This window comes from Nerophis ophidion, linkage group LG08 (assembly GCF_033978795.1).
Source record: "Nerophis ophidion isolate RoL-2023_Sa linkage group LG08, RoL_Noph_v1.0, whole genome shotgun sequence".
NCBI lineage: Eukaryota > Metazoa > Chordata > Actinopteri > Syngnathiformes > Syngnathidae > Nerophis > Nerophis ophidion.
Genome location: NC_084618.1, coordinates 6,064,858 through 6,081,402, shown reverse-complemented (window position 1 = coordinate 6,081,402; position 16,545 = coordinate 6,064,858). Strand labels below are relative to the sequence as shown.

The 16,545-nt window shown below is 44.4% G+C and overlaps 2 protein-coding genes across 3 annotated transcripts in view; one reads left to right on the top strand and one right to left on the bottom strand.

Moving 5' to 3' along the window:
• The window catches only part of dock1 (dedicator of cytokinesis 1), a 537,727-nt gene that overhangs the window by 295,557 nt on the left and 225,625 nt on the right, over positions 1–16,545 (top strand). The gene's annotated exons all lie outside the window — the stretch shown is intronic.
• Positions 1–16,545, bottom strand: part of LOC133557237 (inhibitory synaptic factor 2A) — a 112,115-nt gene that overhangs the window by 68,151 nt on the left and 27,419 nt on the right. Inside the window, exon 2 of the mRNA XM_061907552.1 lies at positions 8,714–9,933. Coding sequence (XP_061763536.1) covers positions 8,714–9,927 — 1,214 coding nt within the window. The 5' untranslated portion in view covers positions 9,928–9,933. The remainder of the gene's footprint in view (positions 1–8,713; positions 9,934–16,545) is intronic.

Below are 16,545 nucleotides of genomic sequence, written 5' to 3'. Positions count from 1 at the left end.
CGAATAATGGGACACTCAAAGATACACAGCCCTATTTACTACACATACTGCGATGAGGTGGCGACTTGTCCAGGGTGTACGCCGCCTCCCGCCCGATTGTAGCTGAGATAGGCACCGGCGCCCCACGCCATCCCAAAGGGAATAAGCGGTAGCAAAATCAATCAATCAATGTTTACTTATATAGCCCTAAATCACTATTGTCTCAAAGGGCTGCACAAACCACAACACAAACCACTACCACATCCGCAGTAGGCCCACAGACTATGAGAACCTTGGAGAGGAGGAAAGCAATGGATGTCGAGCGGGTCTAACATGATACTGTGAAAGTTCAATCCATAATGGATCCAACACAGTCGCGAGAGTCCAGTCCAAAGCGGATCCGACACAGCAGCGAGAGTCCCGTTCACAGCGGAGCCAGCAGGAAACCATCCCAAGCGGAGGCGGATCAGCAGCGTAGAGATGTCCCCAGCCGATACACAGGCGAGCAGTACATGGCCACCGGATCGGACCGGACCCCCTCCACAAGGGAGAGTGGGACATAGGAGAAAAAGAAAAGAAACGGCAGATCAACTGGTCTAAAAAGGGAGTCTATTTAAAGGCTAGAGTATACAAAGGTGAGACTTAAATGCTTCTACTGAGGTAGCATCTCGAACTTTTACCGGGAGGGCATTCCAGAGTACTGGAGCCCGAACGGAAAACGCTCTATAGCCCGCAGACTTTTTTTGGGCTTTGGGAATCACTGATAAGCCGGAGTCCTTTGAACGCAGATTTCTTGCCGGGACATATGGTCAGAGGTGGGTAGTAACGCGCTACATTTACTCCGTTACGTCTACTTGAGTAACTTTAGGGATAAATTGTACTTCTAAGAGTAGTTTTGATGCAACATACTTTTACTTTTACTTGAGTATATTTATAGAGAAGAAACGCTACTTTTACTCCGTTCCATTTATCTACAATCAGGTCGCTACTCGCTACTTTTTTTTTATCGATCTGTTAATGCACGTTTTGTTTGTTTTGTTTTTGTCAGACACGCATTCAAAGTAGGAACTAGGCATGCCTGCGTTTCACCAATCAAATGCAGTCACTGGTGACGTTGGACCAATCAAACAGAGCCAGGCGGTCACATGACCGTCACACGTAGAACCCGACATGTTGAAAAACTTATTGGGGTGTTACCATTTAGTGGTCAATTGTTCGGAATATGTACTGTACTGTGCAATCTACTAATAAAAGTATCAATCAATCAATCAATCAATCAAAAGTGTAAAGGAAAAAAGACAGTTTTTATTTCAACCGTACTTCCTGTCAAAAGCCTAAAGACTGATCGCACAGTTCCTGTCTTCACAATAAAAGCGCCGCTCCATCGCGCCTGCGCCAACAAAATAAGAGTCTCCGAAAGCCAGCGCAAACAAACTAGCAAGTTACGGAGTTTGCCGCAAATGTATTTCTTGAAAAGTGTATAAAAACGAATATGGAAGCTGGACAAATTAGATGCCAAAAACCAACGACTTTCATGATATATTAGACAGAAAGGAGGAACTTTTTTTCTCCTCCATTTGAAAACGTGGACATAATCAGCACTATACTGTCTGATTCCAATCAATGCAAGTCATCAGAATCAGGTAATACACCAACTTATATTCTTGTCTTCATTAAAGATAGGAATCTATATGTTAAACATGCATGTATATTCATTAAAACACCTTTAACATGTCAACAAAAACGACAAAATAAATAAATATAAATTATATATATATATATATATATATATATATATATATATATGTGATATGTATATGTATATATGAGGTAGATCACCTCGACTTGGTCATTTATTAAGTAATTGATTAACGTTGAAAAACTTATTGGGGTGTTACTATTTAGTGGTCAATTGTACGGAATATGTACTGTACTGTGCAATCTACTAATACAAGTTTCAATCAATCAATCAAATCAATCAATAAATGCCTACTGAACCTATGGTGCTGTTAAGTTATTGTGGCTCAATTTGCATTATTTTTTTTTCATCTTAATGTAGTATTATTTAATATATAATACTGTTTTAGTTGCTTAAGAGATATTCCCGGCTCTGAATTTGCTCATTGCTATTTTTATGTTTTTGTGCATTACTTGTTGCCGTAATCATTAAACAAACAGGTTACTCATCAGTTACTCAGTACTTGAGTAGTTTTTTCAAGACATACTTTTCACTTTTACTCAAGTAAATATTTGGGTGACTACTCCTTACTTTTACTTGAGTAATACATCTCTAAAGTAACAGTACTCTTACTTGAGTACAATTCCTGGCTACTCTACCCACCTCTGCATATGGTACAATACAATCGGTAAGATAGGCTGGAGCTAGACCGTGTAGTATTTTATACGTGAGTAGTAAAACCTTTCATTCGTGGATAAAATAGAGAGAAGCACAAAAAAAAGAAAAAGCGACGGCTCCGGGTGGCAGCAGTGTGAGCGTTTCAGATGTAATTAGACACATTTACTAGGATAATTCTTGAAGATCCCTTATCTTCTTATTAGATTAGATTAGATAGTACTTTATCTAAAATCCAGGCTCGGGGTCTTTCTGTGTGGAGTTTGCATGTTCTCCCCGTGGGTGCGTGGGTTCCCTCCGGGTACTCCGGCTTCCTCCCACTTCCGGGGACATGCACCTGGGGATAGGTTGATTGGCGGCACTGAATTGGCCCTAGTGTGTGAATGTTGTCTGTCTATCTGTGTTGGCCCTGCGATGAGGTGGCGACTTGTCCAGGGTGTACCCCGCCTTCCGCCCGATTGTAGCTGAGATAGGCGCCAGCGCCCCCCGCGACCCCGAAAGGGAATAAGCGGTAGAAAATGGATGGATGGATAGTAAAACCTTAAAAAAATGGATGGATGGATAACTGTAAATATACTCCTCCCCTTTTAACCACGCCCCCCAACAACGCCCCACCTCCGGAAACCGGAGGTCTGGGGTGTGGAACATTTCAACGCGGTACGGAGAAGTACCCACACAGAACTGAGACACGGGAAGTGGAAGTACTCCGTCATCAAACACAGTGCAGCACAGCCTTTGGCGAGCACTCTCAGTAATCAGCAATCAGGATGCGTCAACATCCAAAGCCGCCGCATCTTTTTCTCTCACGCTGAGCTAATAAGACAAAATGAGAGATCTGTTTGGCGGGCCTTCCCCCCCGGAAGGAAGACTGCAAGCAAAGGTGCCATTAAGAGTATATTTAGCACCCCCATTTACTACCCCGCCGCCCCCTTAAAGGTCAGCGAGTAGGTGGGAGTAAAGGCTGGGGGTGTTATTGGACAGGACACTCGTGGGGTTCCGGAGTTTCCATCCATCCATCCATCCATCATCTTCCGCTTATCCGAGGTCAGGTCGCGGGGGCAACAGCCTAAGCAGGGAAACCCAGACTTCCCTCTCCCCAGCCACTTCGTCTAGCTCTTCCCGGGGGATCCCGAGGCGTTCCCAGGCCAGCCGGGAGACATAGTCTTCCCAACGTGTCCTGGGTCTTCCCCGTGGCCTCCTACCGGTTGGACGTGCCCTAAACACCTCCCTAGGGAGGCGTTCGGTTGGCATCCTGACCAGATGCCCGAACCACCTCATCTGGCTCCTCTCGATGTGGAGGAGCAGCGGCTTTACTTTGAGTTCCTCCCGGATGGCAGAGCTTCTCACCCTATCTCTAAGGGAGAGACCCGAACTCATTTCGGCCGCTTGTACCCGTGATCTTATCCCTTTCGGTCATGACCCAAAGCTCATGACCATAGGTGAGGATGGGAACGTAGATCGACCGGTAAATTGAGAGCTTGGCCTTCCGGCTCAGCTCCTTCTTCACCACAACGGATCGGTACAACGTCCGCATTACTGAAGACGCCGCACCGATCCGCCTGTCGATCTGACGATCCACTCTTCCCTCACTCGTGAACAAGACTCCTAGGTACTTGAACTCCTCCACTTGGGGTAGGGTCTCCTCCCCAACCCGGAGATGGCACTCCACCCTTTTCCGGGCGAGAACCATGGACTCGGACTTGGAGGTGCTGATTCTCATTCCGGTCGCTTCACACTCGGCTGCGAACCGATCCAGCGAGAGCTGAAGATCCCGGTCAGATGAAGCCATCAGGACCACATCATCTCCAAAAAGCAGAGACCTAATCCTGTGGTCACCAAACCGGAACCCCTCAACGCCTTGACTGCGCCTAGAAATTCTGTCCATAAAAGTTATGAACAGAATCGGTGACAAAGGACAGCCTTCGCGGAGTCCAACCCTCACTGGAAATGTGTCCGACTTACTGCCGGCAATGCGGACCAAGCTCTGACACTGATCGTTCCGGAGTTTGATTTCTTTATTATCTGTCCTCCATAGCTTGAAATTCCAGAAAAAAAAAAAGGCTCTTGAGTTGTGTTCCTATTGGTCTGTTTCTTCAATCTGACGGAGCAGGAAGGATGGAGAGCATGCAGTCAAAGGAAGAAGTAATTATAGCCGTCATTCGTAGAGGCTTTTATTTGAAGAAGCGAGCACGATGTTGAGTCACGGACATGTGTGTGTGAGGTCTTGAGCCGGTGATGTGTGACTAAGGCAGCAGTTTTTGCTTGACTTGCTAGTTCACACGGATTTCAATGGTGCGGCGTCTTCAGTAATGCGGACGTTGTACCGATCCCTAGGGTTCGATCGAACTCAGGTTAAGAACCACTGTTCTAGAACTTGTAACCCCATCCATCCATCCATTTTTCTACCACTTGTCAATTTTGGGGTCGCTGATGCGTATCTCAGCTACAATCAGGCGGAATGCGGCGTACACCCCTGGACAAGTCGCCACCTCATCGCAGGAACTTGTAACTCATCCTCGTTATATTCAGGCTCAAAAATATAAGGTTCTGGATCATTATTTGTCCGGGAGTTGTCTTTGTTGTCTCTTAATACGTCTGCCATGAGTGTTGGCATTGTTGTTGAAGCAAATGTGTCTAAGAAATTAATGTGATTCTTAAAATGAGCAAAATACGTAAATATTTGCCTGTTTGTACATACATTCAGGCATGTGAAGTCCACGTTTTTTTGTGCTTCAAAATATAAATTCCGCGTTTTTTTTTAATGAAGAATGGGAGTTGGAGGAGTGTCAAAAAATGTAGCAATCTTTGTTTGTTTTTTTTAATCAGCAATCGGGCTTCTCCGCACAACACGCAACCCCGAAAAATGTGTTCCGTGAAAACCCAACCGATCGGAACTCTAACAATAACAAAAGTTCCCTGGGTGAATAATATAAACCCACGACAAAAATAAATGAAAAATAGGATCCAAGCAGGGCAGCATGGTGGGACAGGGGTTAGTGCATGTGCCTCACAATGCGAAGGTCCTGAGTAGTCCTGGGGTTTAATCCCGGGCTCGGGATCTTTCTGTGTGGAGTTTGCATGTTCTCCCCCGTGACTGCGTGGGTTCCCTCTGGGTACTCCGGCTTCCAAAGACATGCACCTGGGGATATTTTGATTGGCAACACTAAATGGTCCCTAGTGTGTGAATGTTGTCTGTTGGCCCTGCGTGTGGTGGTGACTTGTCCAGGGTGTACCTCGCCTTCCGCCCGAATGCAGCTGAGATACCATGAATTGATTAACGTGGACCCCGACTTAAACAAGTTGAAAAACTTACTGGGGTGTTACCATTTAGTGGTCAATTGTACGGAATATGTACTGAACTGTGCAATCTACTAATAAAAGTATCAATCAATCAATCAATCAAAAAATGGTAGAAAAATGGATGGATGGAGTATCCAAACAAATTTTGTTTGGCGCCGGCCTGAGCGCAGTTTGAGACTCCCGGGTTACACCATGAGGTGTCCTACTTTTTTTTTTCCCCATGCTTATGTGATTAAATGGATAAAAATCAGAGAAAAGCCTCAGCAATTCACTCAACAAATTGTCGGTTTTGTTGGCCTCTTTTATTCAGGTAAACAGTCCTCTATCTACATCAGGGGTGCCCACACTTTTTCTGCAGGCGAGCTACTTTTCAATTGACCAACTCGAGGGGATCTACCTCATTTATATATATCATTTATATTTATTTATTTATGAAAGAGACATTTTTGTAAACAAGTTAAATGTGTTTAATGATAATACAAGCATGTGTAACACATATAGATGTCTTTCTTTCACAAAGACAAGAATATAAGTTGGTGTATTACCTGATTCTGATGACTCGCATTGATTGGAATCAGACAGTAATGATGATAACGCCCACATTTTCAAATGGAGGAGAAAAAAAGTGGTCCTTTCTGTACAATACCACATGAAAGTGGTTGGTTTTTGGCATCTAATTCATCCAGCTTCCATACACTTTACAAGAAAAACATTGGCGGCAAATTCCGTAGCTTGCTTGATTGACATTCACGGCACCCGAGGGTCTTGTGAGATGACGCTGGCTGCTGCCAGTTCATTATTATGAAAAAATGACAGAGAGGAAGGCGAGAAACACTTTTTATTTCAACAGACTTTCGCGCCGTCCCTTCCGTCCAAACTCTAAAGGCCGACTGCACATTTCCTATCTTCGCAATAAAAGCCCTGCTTCATGCTGCCTGCGCTAACAAAATAAGAGTCTCGGAAAGCTGGCGTGCACAAGTGATGTGCACGCCAGCTTTCTGAGGGATCGCTTGTGCACGCCAGTTTTCCGAGACTCTGTATTTAGTTAGCGCAGGCAGCATGAAGCAGGGCTTTTATTGTGAAGATAGGAAATGTGCAGTCGGCCTTTAGAGTTTTGACGGAAGGTACGGCGCGAGAGTCTGTTGAAATAAAAAGTGTTTCTGGCCTTCCTCTCGGTCATATTTTCATAATAATGATCTTGCAGCAGCCAGCGTCATCTCACAAGACCCTCCGGTACCGTGAATGTCATTTAAGTGACGTCTTGGTGAAGATTGATGATCACTCATTTTTAGGTTTATTTTTTTAAAAGCCTGGCTGGAGATCGACTGACACACCCCCCGCGGTCGACTGGTAGCTCGCGATCGACGTAATGGGCACCCCTGCTCTACATCCTTTACAAACTGTCAATAGCTGTTGGACAGTAAATGGTATTTCCCCGACGGCCTTGTGCACATCTTCATCTGCACTTCTAGTTTTGTTATTGTTTGGGTCACCGCACGTCACAATTCTACAAACCCCGTTTCCATATGAGGTGATAAATTGTGTTAGATGTAAATATAAACAGAATACAATGATTTGCAAATCCTTTTCAACCCATATTCAGTTGAATATGCTACAAAGACAACATATTTGATGTTCAAACTGATTAAATTTCTTTCATAAACTTTAGAATGTGATGCCAGCAACAAATGACAAAAATGTTGGGAAAGGTGGCAATAAATACTGATTTGGAACATCCCACAGGTGCGCAGGCTAATTGGGAACAGGTGGGTGCCATGATTGGGTATAAAAACAGCTTCCCAAAAAAAGGCTCAGTCTTTCACAAGAAAGGATGGGGCGAGGTACACCCCTTTGTCCACAACTGTGTGAGCAAATAGTCAAACAGTTTAAGAACAACGTTTCTCAAAGTGCAATTGCAAGAAATTTAGGGATTTCAACATCCACAATCCATAATATCATCAAAAGGTTCAAAGAATCTGGAGAAATCACTCCACGTTGGCCGGAAACCAACATTGAATGACCGTGACCTTCGATCCCTCAGACGGCACTGTATCAAAAACCGACATCAATCTCTAAAGGATATCACCACATGGGCTCAGGAACATTTCCAAAAACCACTGTCACTAAATACAGTTAGTCGCTACATCTGTAAGTGCAAGTTAAAGCTCTACAATGCAAAGCCAAAGCTATTTATCAACAACATCCAGAAACGGTGCCGGCTTCTCTGGGACCGAGATCATCTAAGATGGACTGATGCAAAGTGGAAAAGTATTCTGTGGTCTGACGAATCAACATTTTAAATTGTTTTTGAAAATATTGGACATTGTGTCATCCGGACCAAAGGAGAAGCTAACCCTCCAGACTGTTATCGACGCAAAGTTCAAAAGCCAGCATCTGTGATGGTATGTGGGTGCATTAGTGCCCAAGGCATGGGTAACTTACACATCTGTGAAGGCACCATTAATGCTGAAAGGTACATACAGGTTTTGGAACAACAAATGCTGACATCTAAGCGCCGTCTTTTTCATGGACGCCCCTGCTTATTTCCACAAGGCAATGCCAAGCCACATTCAGCACAACAGCGTGGCTTCGTAAAAAAAGAGTGCGGGTACTTTCCTGGCCCGCCTGCAGTCCAGACCTGTCTCTCATTAAAAATGTGTGGCGCATTATGAAGCGTAAAATACGACAGCGGAGACCCCGGACTGCGGAACGACTGAAGCTCTACATCAAACAAGAATGGGAAAGAATTCCACTTTCAAAGCTTCAACAATTAGTTTCCTCAGTTCCCAAACGTTTATTTAGTGTTGTTAAAAGAAAAGGTGATGTAACACAGTGGTGAACATGCCCTTTCCCAACTACTTTGGCACATGTTGCAACCATGAAATTTGAACATCAAATATCTTCAATTGAATATGGGTTGAAAAGGACTTGCAAATCCTTGTATTCCGTTTATATTTACATCTAACACAATTTCCCAACTCATATGGAAACAGGGTTTGTAGCTGTGTTATTGTTTGGGTCACCGCACATCGTAATTCTAGTTCATTTCTTGCCCGACGGCTTTTGGAGTGGACGACTTACCCTTCTCTGTGGGCCTCTCCCTTCTCCAGTTCCTGGATCACCCCCAGCAGCACCTTGATGGTCTCTTGGCTGGAGCTAATGAGGTTCTCCATGGCTTGGAGCCGTGCTTTAACCTCCCCGTCCTGATTCATAGGCACTATTTGCTTGCAGGCCTCCTGCCTGGGGTTCGACGGCGCCCCCCTTTGGTCGCCGCCTCCAAAGAGTGACTGAGACTTATCCAGAGGCCTGGCTAACAATTGCCCCACGTGACACTGCGCCTGTGCGCTAAAGCCTCTGCGGGAACGGGGCAGCGTCTCGCTCTGCAACCCGTTGAGCTGCAGGCTTTTCTTCCTCTTGTTGCGCGCCGACAGACTATCCAGGCACTCCACTTGCGTGAGAGAGTTCCAGGCGATGGGGCCCGTGACCTTGGAGGCCCTGTCCGGCAGGGTCCGAGACGAGCCGTCCTCCGGGTCGAGCAGTCTTTTAGCCGTGCGATCCGCGTCAGCCTCGCCGTGTCGTAATCCTGCGCCGGCTTCGGAGGACGCGCCGCAGAGCTGGTACTGTCCCTGCGACCCGACCCCGCTCACTTGTCCCCGCGGCGCATCCGGCAGGCAGTCCGAGTCCGCCGAGCAACTCGGCAGCAGGGCGTCCGAGCACAAGCCGTCAGGCGGGCGGTGCTGCTCCACTGTGGCGACGCACTCATTAGTATGGAGCAGAGCTTTGGTCCTCCGGACTCCGCTCACCCCGCAGGCTCCCTCCTCCTCCTCGTCATCGAAACACCGCTCTGCAGCCCGGGACGGCTTCACCTCCACGACAAAGCCATTATTCTGACCTTTGTACGTTTCCACTGCCGCCACGTGTTTAAGCGTGTGCCCTTTCTTGCGCTCAAAGGGGAAGGTCTGGTAGCGCTTCTTCAGGTCCGGGGACGTCTGCACCCCGGTGCTCCGCGTCACGTTGGGGATGGACCGGCGGGCCGGCACAGTCATGTACTTGCGGTACGCCACTTTGTAGGACAGAGGCTTGCCGTCTCTGCCGGCCGCCTCCCTCTGCTCGTTCTGCGCCTCGCAGATATCCTTGAAACGCACTTGCAGGGCCTTGTTCCTTTTCCGCACCTGTCGACCGGCGTCCAGAGAATACTTCACTTGCAGCGCCAGGGAGGTGGAGGGCAAGGGCGCCGCCTCCGAGTCGGACTCTGAGTTGGTGAGCATGCATTTGCCGCCCTCCTTGCTCACCATTTTTTCCTAAGAGGCATAGAGAAAGATACTGAGTCAGTCCATGGTAATGACCGGCTTAGTTATAAACCCTTGGGTCTTACAATACATCCTCTTAAGTCAGGGGTGTCAAACTCATTTTACCACGTGGGCCACATGGAGAAACATTTACTCCCAAGTGGGATAGACTGGTAAAAATCACGGCACAATAACTAGAAAATAAAGACAACTTCAGATTGTTTTCTTTGTTTAAAAATAGAACAAGCACATTCTGAAAATGTACAAATCTTACACATACAGTGGGGCAAAAAAGTATTTAGTCAGCCAGCGATTGTGCAAGTTCTCCCACTTAAAATGATGACAGAGGTCTGTCATTTTCATCATAGGTACACTTCAACTGTGAGAGACAGAATGCGGGGAAAAAATCCAGGAATTCACATTGTAGGAATTTTTAAGAATTTATTTGTAAATTATGGTGGAAAATAAGTATTTGGTCAACCATTCAAAGGTTTTGGCTCAAAATCTCACGATACATGGCCCCATTCATTCTTTCCTTAACACGGATCAATCGTCCTGTCCCCTTAGCAGAAAAACAGCCCCAAAGCATGAAGTTTTCACCCTCATGCGTCACAGTAGGTGTGGTGTTCTTGGGATGCAACTCAGTATTCTTCTTCCTCCAAACACGAGGAGTTGAGTTTATACCAAAAAGTTCTATTTTGGTTTCTTCTGACCACATGACATTCTCCCAATCCTTTGCTGTATCATCCATGTATCCATTTTGGTATAAACTCAACTCGCCGTGTTTGGAGGAAGAAGAATACTGAGTTGCATCCCAAGAACACCATACCTACTGTGAAGCATGGGGGTGGAAACGTCAAGCTTTGGGGCTGTTTTTCTGCTAAGGGGACTGGACGATTGATCCGTGTTAAGGAAAGAATGAATGGGGCCATGTATCGTGAGATTTTGAGCCAAAACCTCCTTCCATCAGTGAGAGCTTTGAATGGTTGACCAAATACTTATTTTCCACCATGATTTACAAAAAAATTCTTTAAAATTCTTACAATGTGAATTCCTGGATTTTTTTTTCCACATTCTGTCTCTCACAGTTGAAGTGTACCTATGATGAACATTACAGACCTCTGTCATCATTTTAAGTGGGAGAACTTGCACAATCGGTGACTGACTAAATACGTTTTTGCCCCACTGTAATTTAAGTCAGGGGTCGGCAACCCAACATAGTAAAAGAGCAACATTGGACCAAAAATACAAAAAAAAACAAATATGTCTGGAGCTGCAAAAATTCAAAAGCCTCATATAAGTGTCTCAGAGTGTGAGATAACTTCTGTAAATGACGGTCTTAGAACAGCCAAGGCCATACATAGATGTGTGTCCAAGTTAAGGGAAAGGACAGGCTGTCTTCTTCTACTGGATTTATTACAATCTTTGCAAGCTGGGTTATGTTTGCTGTGGTCTGGAACAACATGGCACAGAAATTCAGCCAATATTACATACAGAAAATGTGTCATGAGACATCCATCCATTTTCTACCGCTTATTCCCTTTTGGGGTCGCGGGGGGCGCTGGCGCCTATCTCAGCTACAATCGGGCGGAAGGCGGAGTACACCCTGGACAAGTCGCCACCTCATCGCAGGGCCAACACAGATAGACAGACAACATTCACACACTAGGGCCAATTTAGTGTTGCCAATCAACCTATCCCCAGGTGCATGTCTTTGGAGGTGGGAGGAAGCCGGAGTACCCGGAGGGAACCCACGCAGTCACGGGGCGAACATGCAAACTCCACACAGAAAGATCCCGAGCCTGGATTTGAACCCAGGACTGCAGGAACTTCGTATTGTGAGGCAGACGCACTAACCCCTCTGGACGATGTAAATATAAATTAAATACATAGGGGACATAAGTAAAAGAAATGAAATAAATTCAAATATACCTACAATTGTGGCGTAATGATGCAATATGTACACACAGCTAGCCTAAATAGCATGTGAGCATGGATTATTAGCACTCCACGCGAGCCAATAACGTCAACAAAGCTCACCTTTGTGCATTCACGCACAGCATTAAACGTTTGGTGGACAAAATTACACAAAGACGGAGCGGCATAAAAGGCGTCTTTCCGTGGCAACGTCGGAGAAAGTTGTACACGTAAACAAACTGCAGTGAGTTCGAGGACCGCCAAAATGAGTAGGACAAAACGGCGCCGTCATCGGTGAAGCATAAACACGGATATATTAAACTGTGAGCTTTTTAACAATTAGGAAGGTTTGCATGATGTTTGTCTTCCTACACAAAGATTATTAAAACAACAAAATATATCCCCCCCCCACACCTTTTTCCATTTCCTCGAGAGCTGTGGGTTGCTGACTATAAAAATGGGAGCCATTACCTCCCGGTTTGGCACTCAGCATCAAGGGTTGGAATTGGGGGCTAAATCACCAGAAATGATTCCCGGGCGTGGCCACAGCTGCTGCTCACTGCTCCCCTCATCTCCCAGGGGTTGATCAAGGGGATGGGTCGAATGCAGAGAATAATTTTGTGTGTGTGTGACAATCATTGGTACTTTAACTTTAACTTAAACATGCACAAAGGTTGTCCCGATACCAATTTTCTAATACCGGCAAACTAAAGAGGCCAACAAAAAAATGTCATTATTGCCTTTATTTTAACAAAAAATTTCATGATACAATAAAAGTTTATTGCAATCAAAGAACCAACTTGAACCTACTAGACCAGTGTTTTTCAACCTTTTTTGAGCCAAGGCGCATTTTTTTGCGTTGAAAAAATGTGGAGGCACACCACCAGCAGAAATCATTAAAAACAGTGGTCCCCAACCACTGGGCCGCAGAAGAATTTTGTATTCATTTTTATAAAAAAAAACATATATATATATATATATTTTTTAATTAAATCAACATAAAAAACACAATATACATTACAATTAGTGCACCAACCACAAAAAACTCCCTTTTTCATGACAAAAACGCCCCTTTTTCATGACAAGAAAAAAATAATAATAATAAAATAAATAAAAATAACATAACATCTGAACAGGCAATTTCTGAGGTAACAGCAGAAACATTTTTTTTTATCAGGGATCTTATGTTTAAAAAACCTATTTTATAGGTAGTGGGCTGTTTTAGGGAATTATTGATCAAATTATCCGTAGTAGCAATATTAATAATGTTGTGTTTATTCTGCGTAGTGCACTTAAAATAATTATGACCATATCTAGGAATTGATATGATGGGAATTTTCCGATTGTTTGCTTGGTGCTTTGATAAACTGAAGGCATCATATACATGGTACTATATTGTAATGTTATGAGCCAGGGAAAAAAAGAACTACCCTACCCAGCATGCAACAGGAGTGAGGAGCATGCGCGGTAGCCCGCTATAGGTTGTGTCGCCATGACGGCATCTTGTATGTTGTGATATGCACGCTCTGAAAGTAAACGTTAAGAACTCAGCCAACACTCCTGGTCTGCATTATTCATAAATAGACAGACAACACATATACTCCGCTGCTTCACAGGCCGCTGGATGTAGCCGGCAAAGTATTCCCATGCTAGCTAGCCGGTCTAGCAAGCACGCCTCATTCAGTCCAAAACGGCCCGATCTATCCACATTCAGAATTGTCTGGCGGTCGTAAGTGATCCCGGAGTGACCACGCTGTAAGCCAGCCATGACATTTGCAGAATTGTCCGGTATTTTTGCCAAATGTTCCATCTTTACCAAGAGCCCCTCCACGCCGGGCGACGCCATCTTGTTAAGAAACGGCGTTAACAAAATAAAAGCGTGTAAACAACATACGCAAACGTGCGATAAAATAATTGTCGTCGTTAATAGATTGATGAGTTAACTCATAATTAACGCATTAATTTGCCCACCCCTACATGAAACAAGTCAGCACAGGGCGACTGACTGGCAAAGACGAGCTTAAATACTGCCTCTGATTAGTGCTCGGGAAGCAGGCGAGCGGGCATTTTGTCCACCAGAGACAGGTGGACAAAATGAGTAACTAAGGACACCAGACAAGGGAGTGGGGAAAAAAACAGGAACTTAAAGAGTCCAAAGGACAAACAGCACTTGGCCAAACAAAAACATGATCAACAGACATGACATTTTATTTATTATTGGTTTGCTTCAGAATAACAATGTTATTAAAAAGAATAAGAGACACTCTAAAAATGTTGGTCTTACTTATAAATGCACACATTTAGTTGTATTCAGTGTATAAAAAATACGATATGGCTCTCACGGAAATACATTTTGAAATATTTGGCTTTCATGGCTCTCGCAGCCAAAAAGGTTCCCGACCCCTGCGGTAGACATGGGCAAGTTTTTTGGTTTTTTTTTTTACATTATGGGCCTGTTTTGGAAGGTGAGGGGAGGTGATACATCTTTCCCACAGCTGGATTTAAGTGTTTAAAATAACATTTCCAGTCGCAAACTGATTTATTTATGAGCGGGGTAGTCTGTAATGTTGAATAGTCAAAAAGGTCCAACAAAGCGAGCGGATCTGCTGGCCGTTTGAATCGCGTTATGTCGGGAACATCTCTTTTATCCCAATTCCACTTTATGCAGTTGGGGTGATACATTATTCAGTCGGTTTTTGCAGTACCATTTTTTAAATATTTTTGGTTTTCCTCCTAAGAATTTTGGCCCGCAAAGCAGCTGTGACATAAGTGATTTGTTTGGAGGGGGGGGGGGGCGCTATAATCCCCGACACACCTGGCACTGAATAACTACGAGTGGTTATTAGGGCGACGCCATCTTGTTAAGAAACGTCGTTAACAAAATAAAAGCATGTAAACAACATACGCAAATGTGTGATAAAATAATCGTCGGCGTTAATAGATTGATGAGTTAACTCGTAATTAACGCATTAATTTGCCCACCCCCTAGTTTTAACCCTTCTGAAATTGTGATAACGTTCCCCTTTAAAGAAAGTTTTTCTCATGCGTCGACGAGCAACCAACAAAATTGCCAACCATTTATTTGTTGGCTTCCTCCGTCGCTGGTGAACAACAGCAATTACGGAGCCATGGAGAGTTGTGGAACTAATCAATACGGAACAACAGTCACTTTTATTGCAAGTATCGATTTGAAATCGGAGCAGAAAGCATTGGCGACGGCGGGCTGTCCGCCGTTTGAAAGACTTGTCAACACACAGCAAATAATGTCCGAAAAGACGATCTCGGTCGCGATGTCAGGTTAGGTCATTTTCGAGTTGTAACATCGTGAAACAACTAAAAAAGCAATGCCGCAGCAAGAAGCAGCTTACTACCCAACTGGAAGGGTTTAGGGGTTGTTTTTTTTGTGCATGTGCCTGAAGTAATCTCTTCAGCTTTTTGTGCAGACGCCAAATTTCGCTCAGTTAATCCGTCAAATCCATTTAATGCATGTTTCACTGGTCTTTCCACGGCTGCGTCTGGTTTTGAAGTGGCTGCCGGTCACTCGTCGCACCTCAAGAACACTCGTAGCCACGAACACTCGAATTACGACTAATTATGACCTACTCGCTGGCCTAGTGGTTAGAACAGGGGTCACCAACGCCAGGTAGCCCGTAAGGCTACGTACTATGGCTATGAGTTGTTGTTGTTTATTTATTTATTATTTATTTATTTATTTTTTCTTCCCCTTGGCCTCAGTCTGCACCCCCACTCCAGGGCCTAGGCTAAGACCGATTTTTAAATTTTATTTTAATCTTCTATTTTTTTACCTGTATGTCATCTTTTTTGTAAGGGGCGCTGGAAGCCGGCAGACCCGTCAGCGATCCTGTTCTGTCTCCCTGTAATGTTTGTCTGATCTTGAATGGGATTGTGCTGAAAATTGTAATTTTCCTGAAGGAACTCTCCTGACGGAATAAATAAAGTACTATCTAATCTAATCTAAGGACCAAATGAGTCGCCCGCTGGACTGTTCTTAAAAATAGCTGAAATAGCAGCACTTACCAGTGAGCCGCCTCTATTTTTTAAATTTTACTTATTTACTAGCAAGCTGTTCTGGCTTTGTTCGACATTTTTAATTCTAAGAGAGACAAAACTTCCCCGTGGCCTCCTACCAGCTGGACGTGCCCTAAACACCTCCCTAGGGAGGCGTTCGGGTGGCATCCTGACCAGATGCCCGAGGCCACGGGGAAGACCCAGGACACGTTGGGAAGACTATGTCTCCCGGCTGGCCTGGGAACGCCTCGGGATCCCCCGGGAAGAGCTAGACGAAGTGGCTGGGGAGAGGGAAGTCTGGGCTTCCCTGCATAGGCTGCTGCCCCCGCGACCCGACCTCGGATAAGCGGAAGATGATGGATGGATGGATGGAGAGACAAAACTCAAATAGAATTTGAAAATTCAAGAAAATATTTTAAAGACTTGGTCTTCACTTGTTTAAATAAATTCATTTTTTTTTTTCACTTTGCTTCTTATAACTTTCAGAAAGACAATTTTCGAGAAAAAATACAACCTTAAAAATGATTGTAGGATTTTTTTTTAACACATATACCTTTTAAATTCCTTCCTCTTCTTTCCTGACAATTTAAATCAATGTTCAATTTTTTTTGTTTGTTTTTATTGTAAAGAATAATGAATACATTTTAATTTAATTCTTCATTTTAGCTTCTGTTTTTT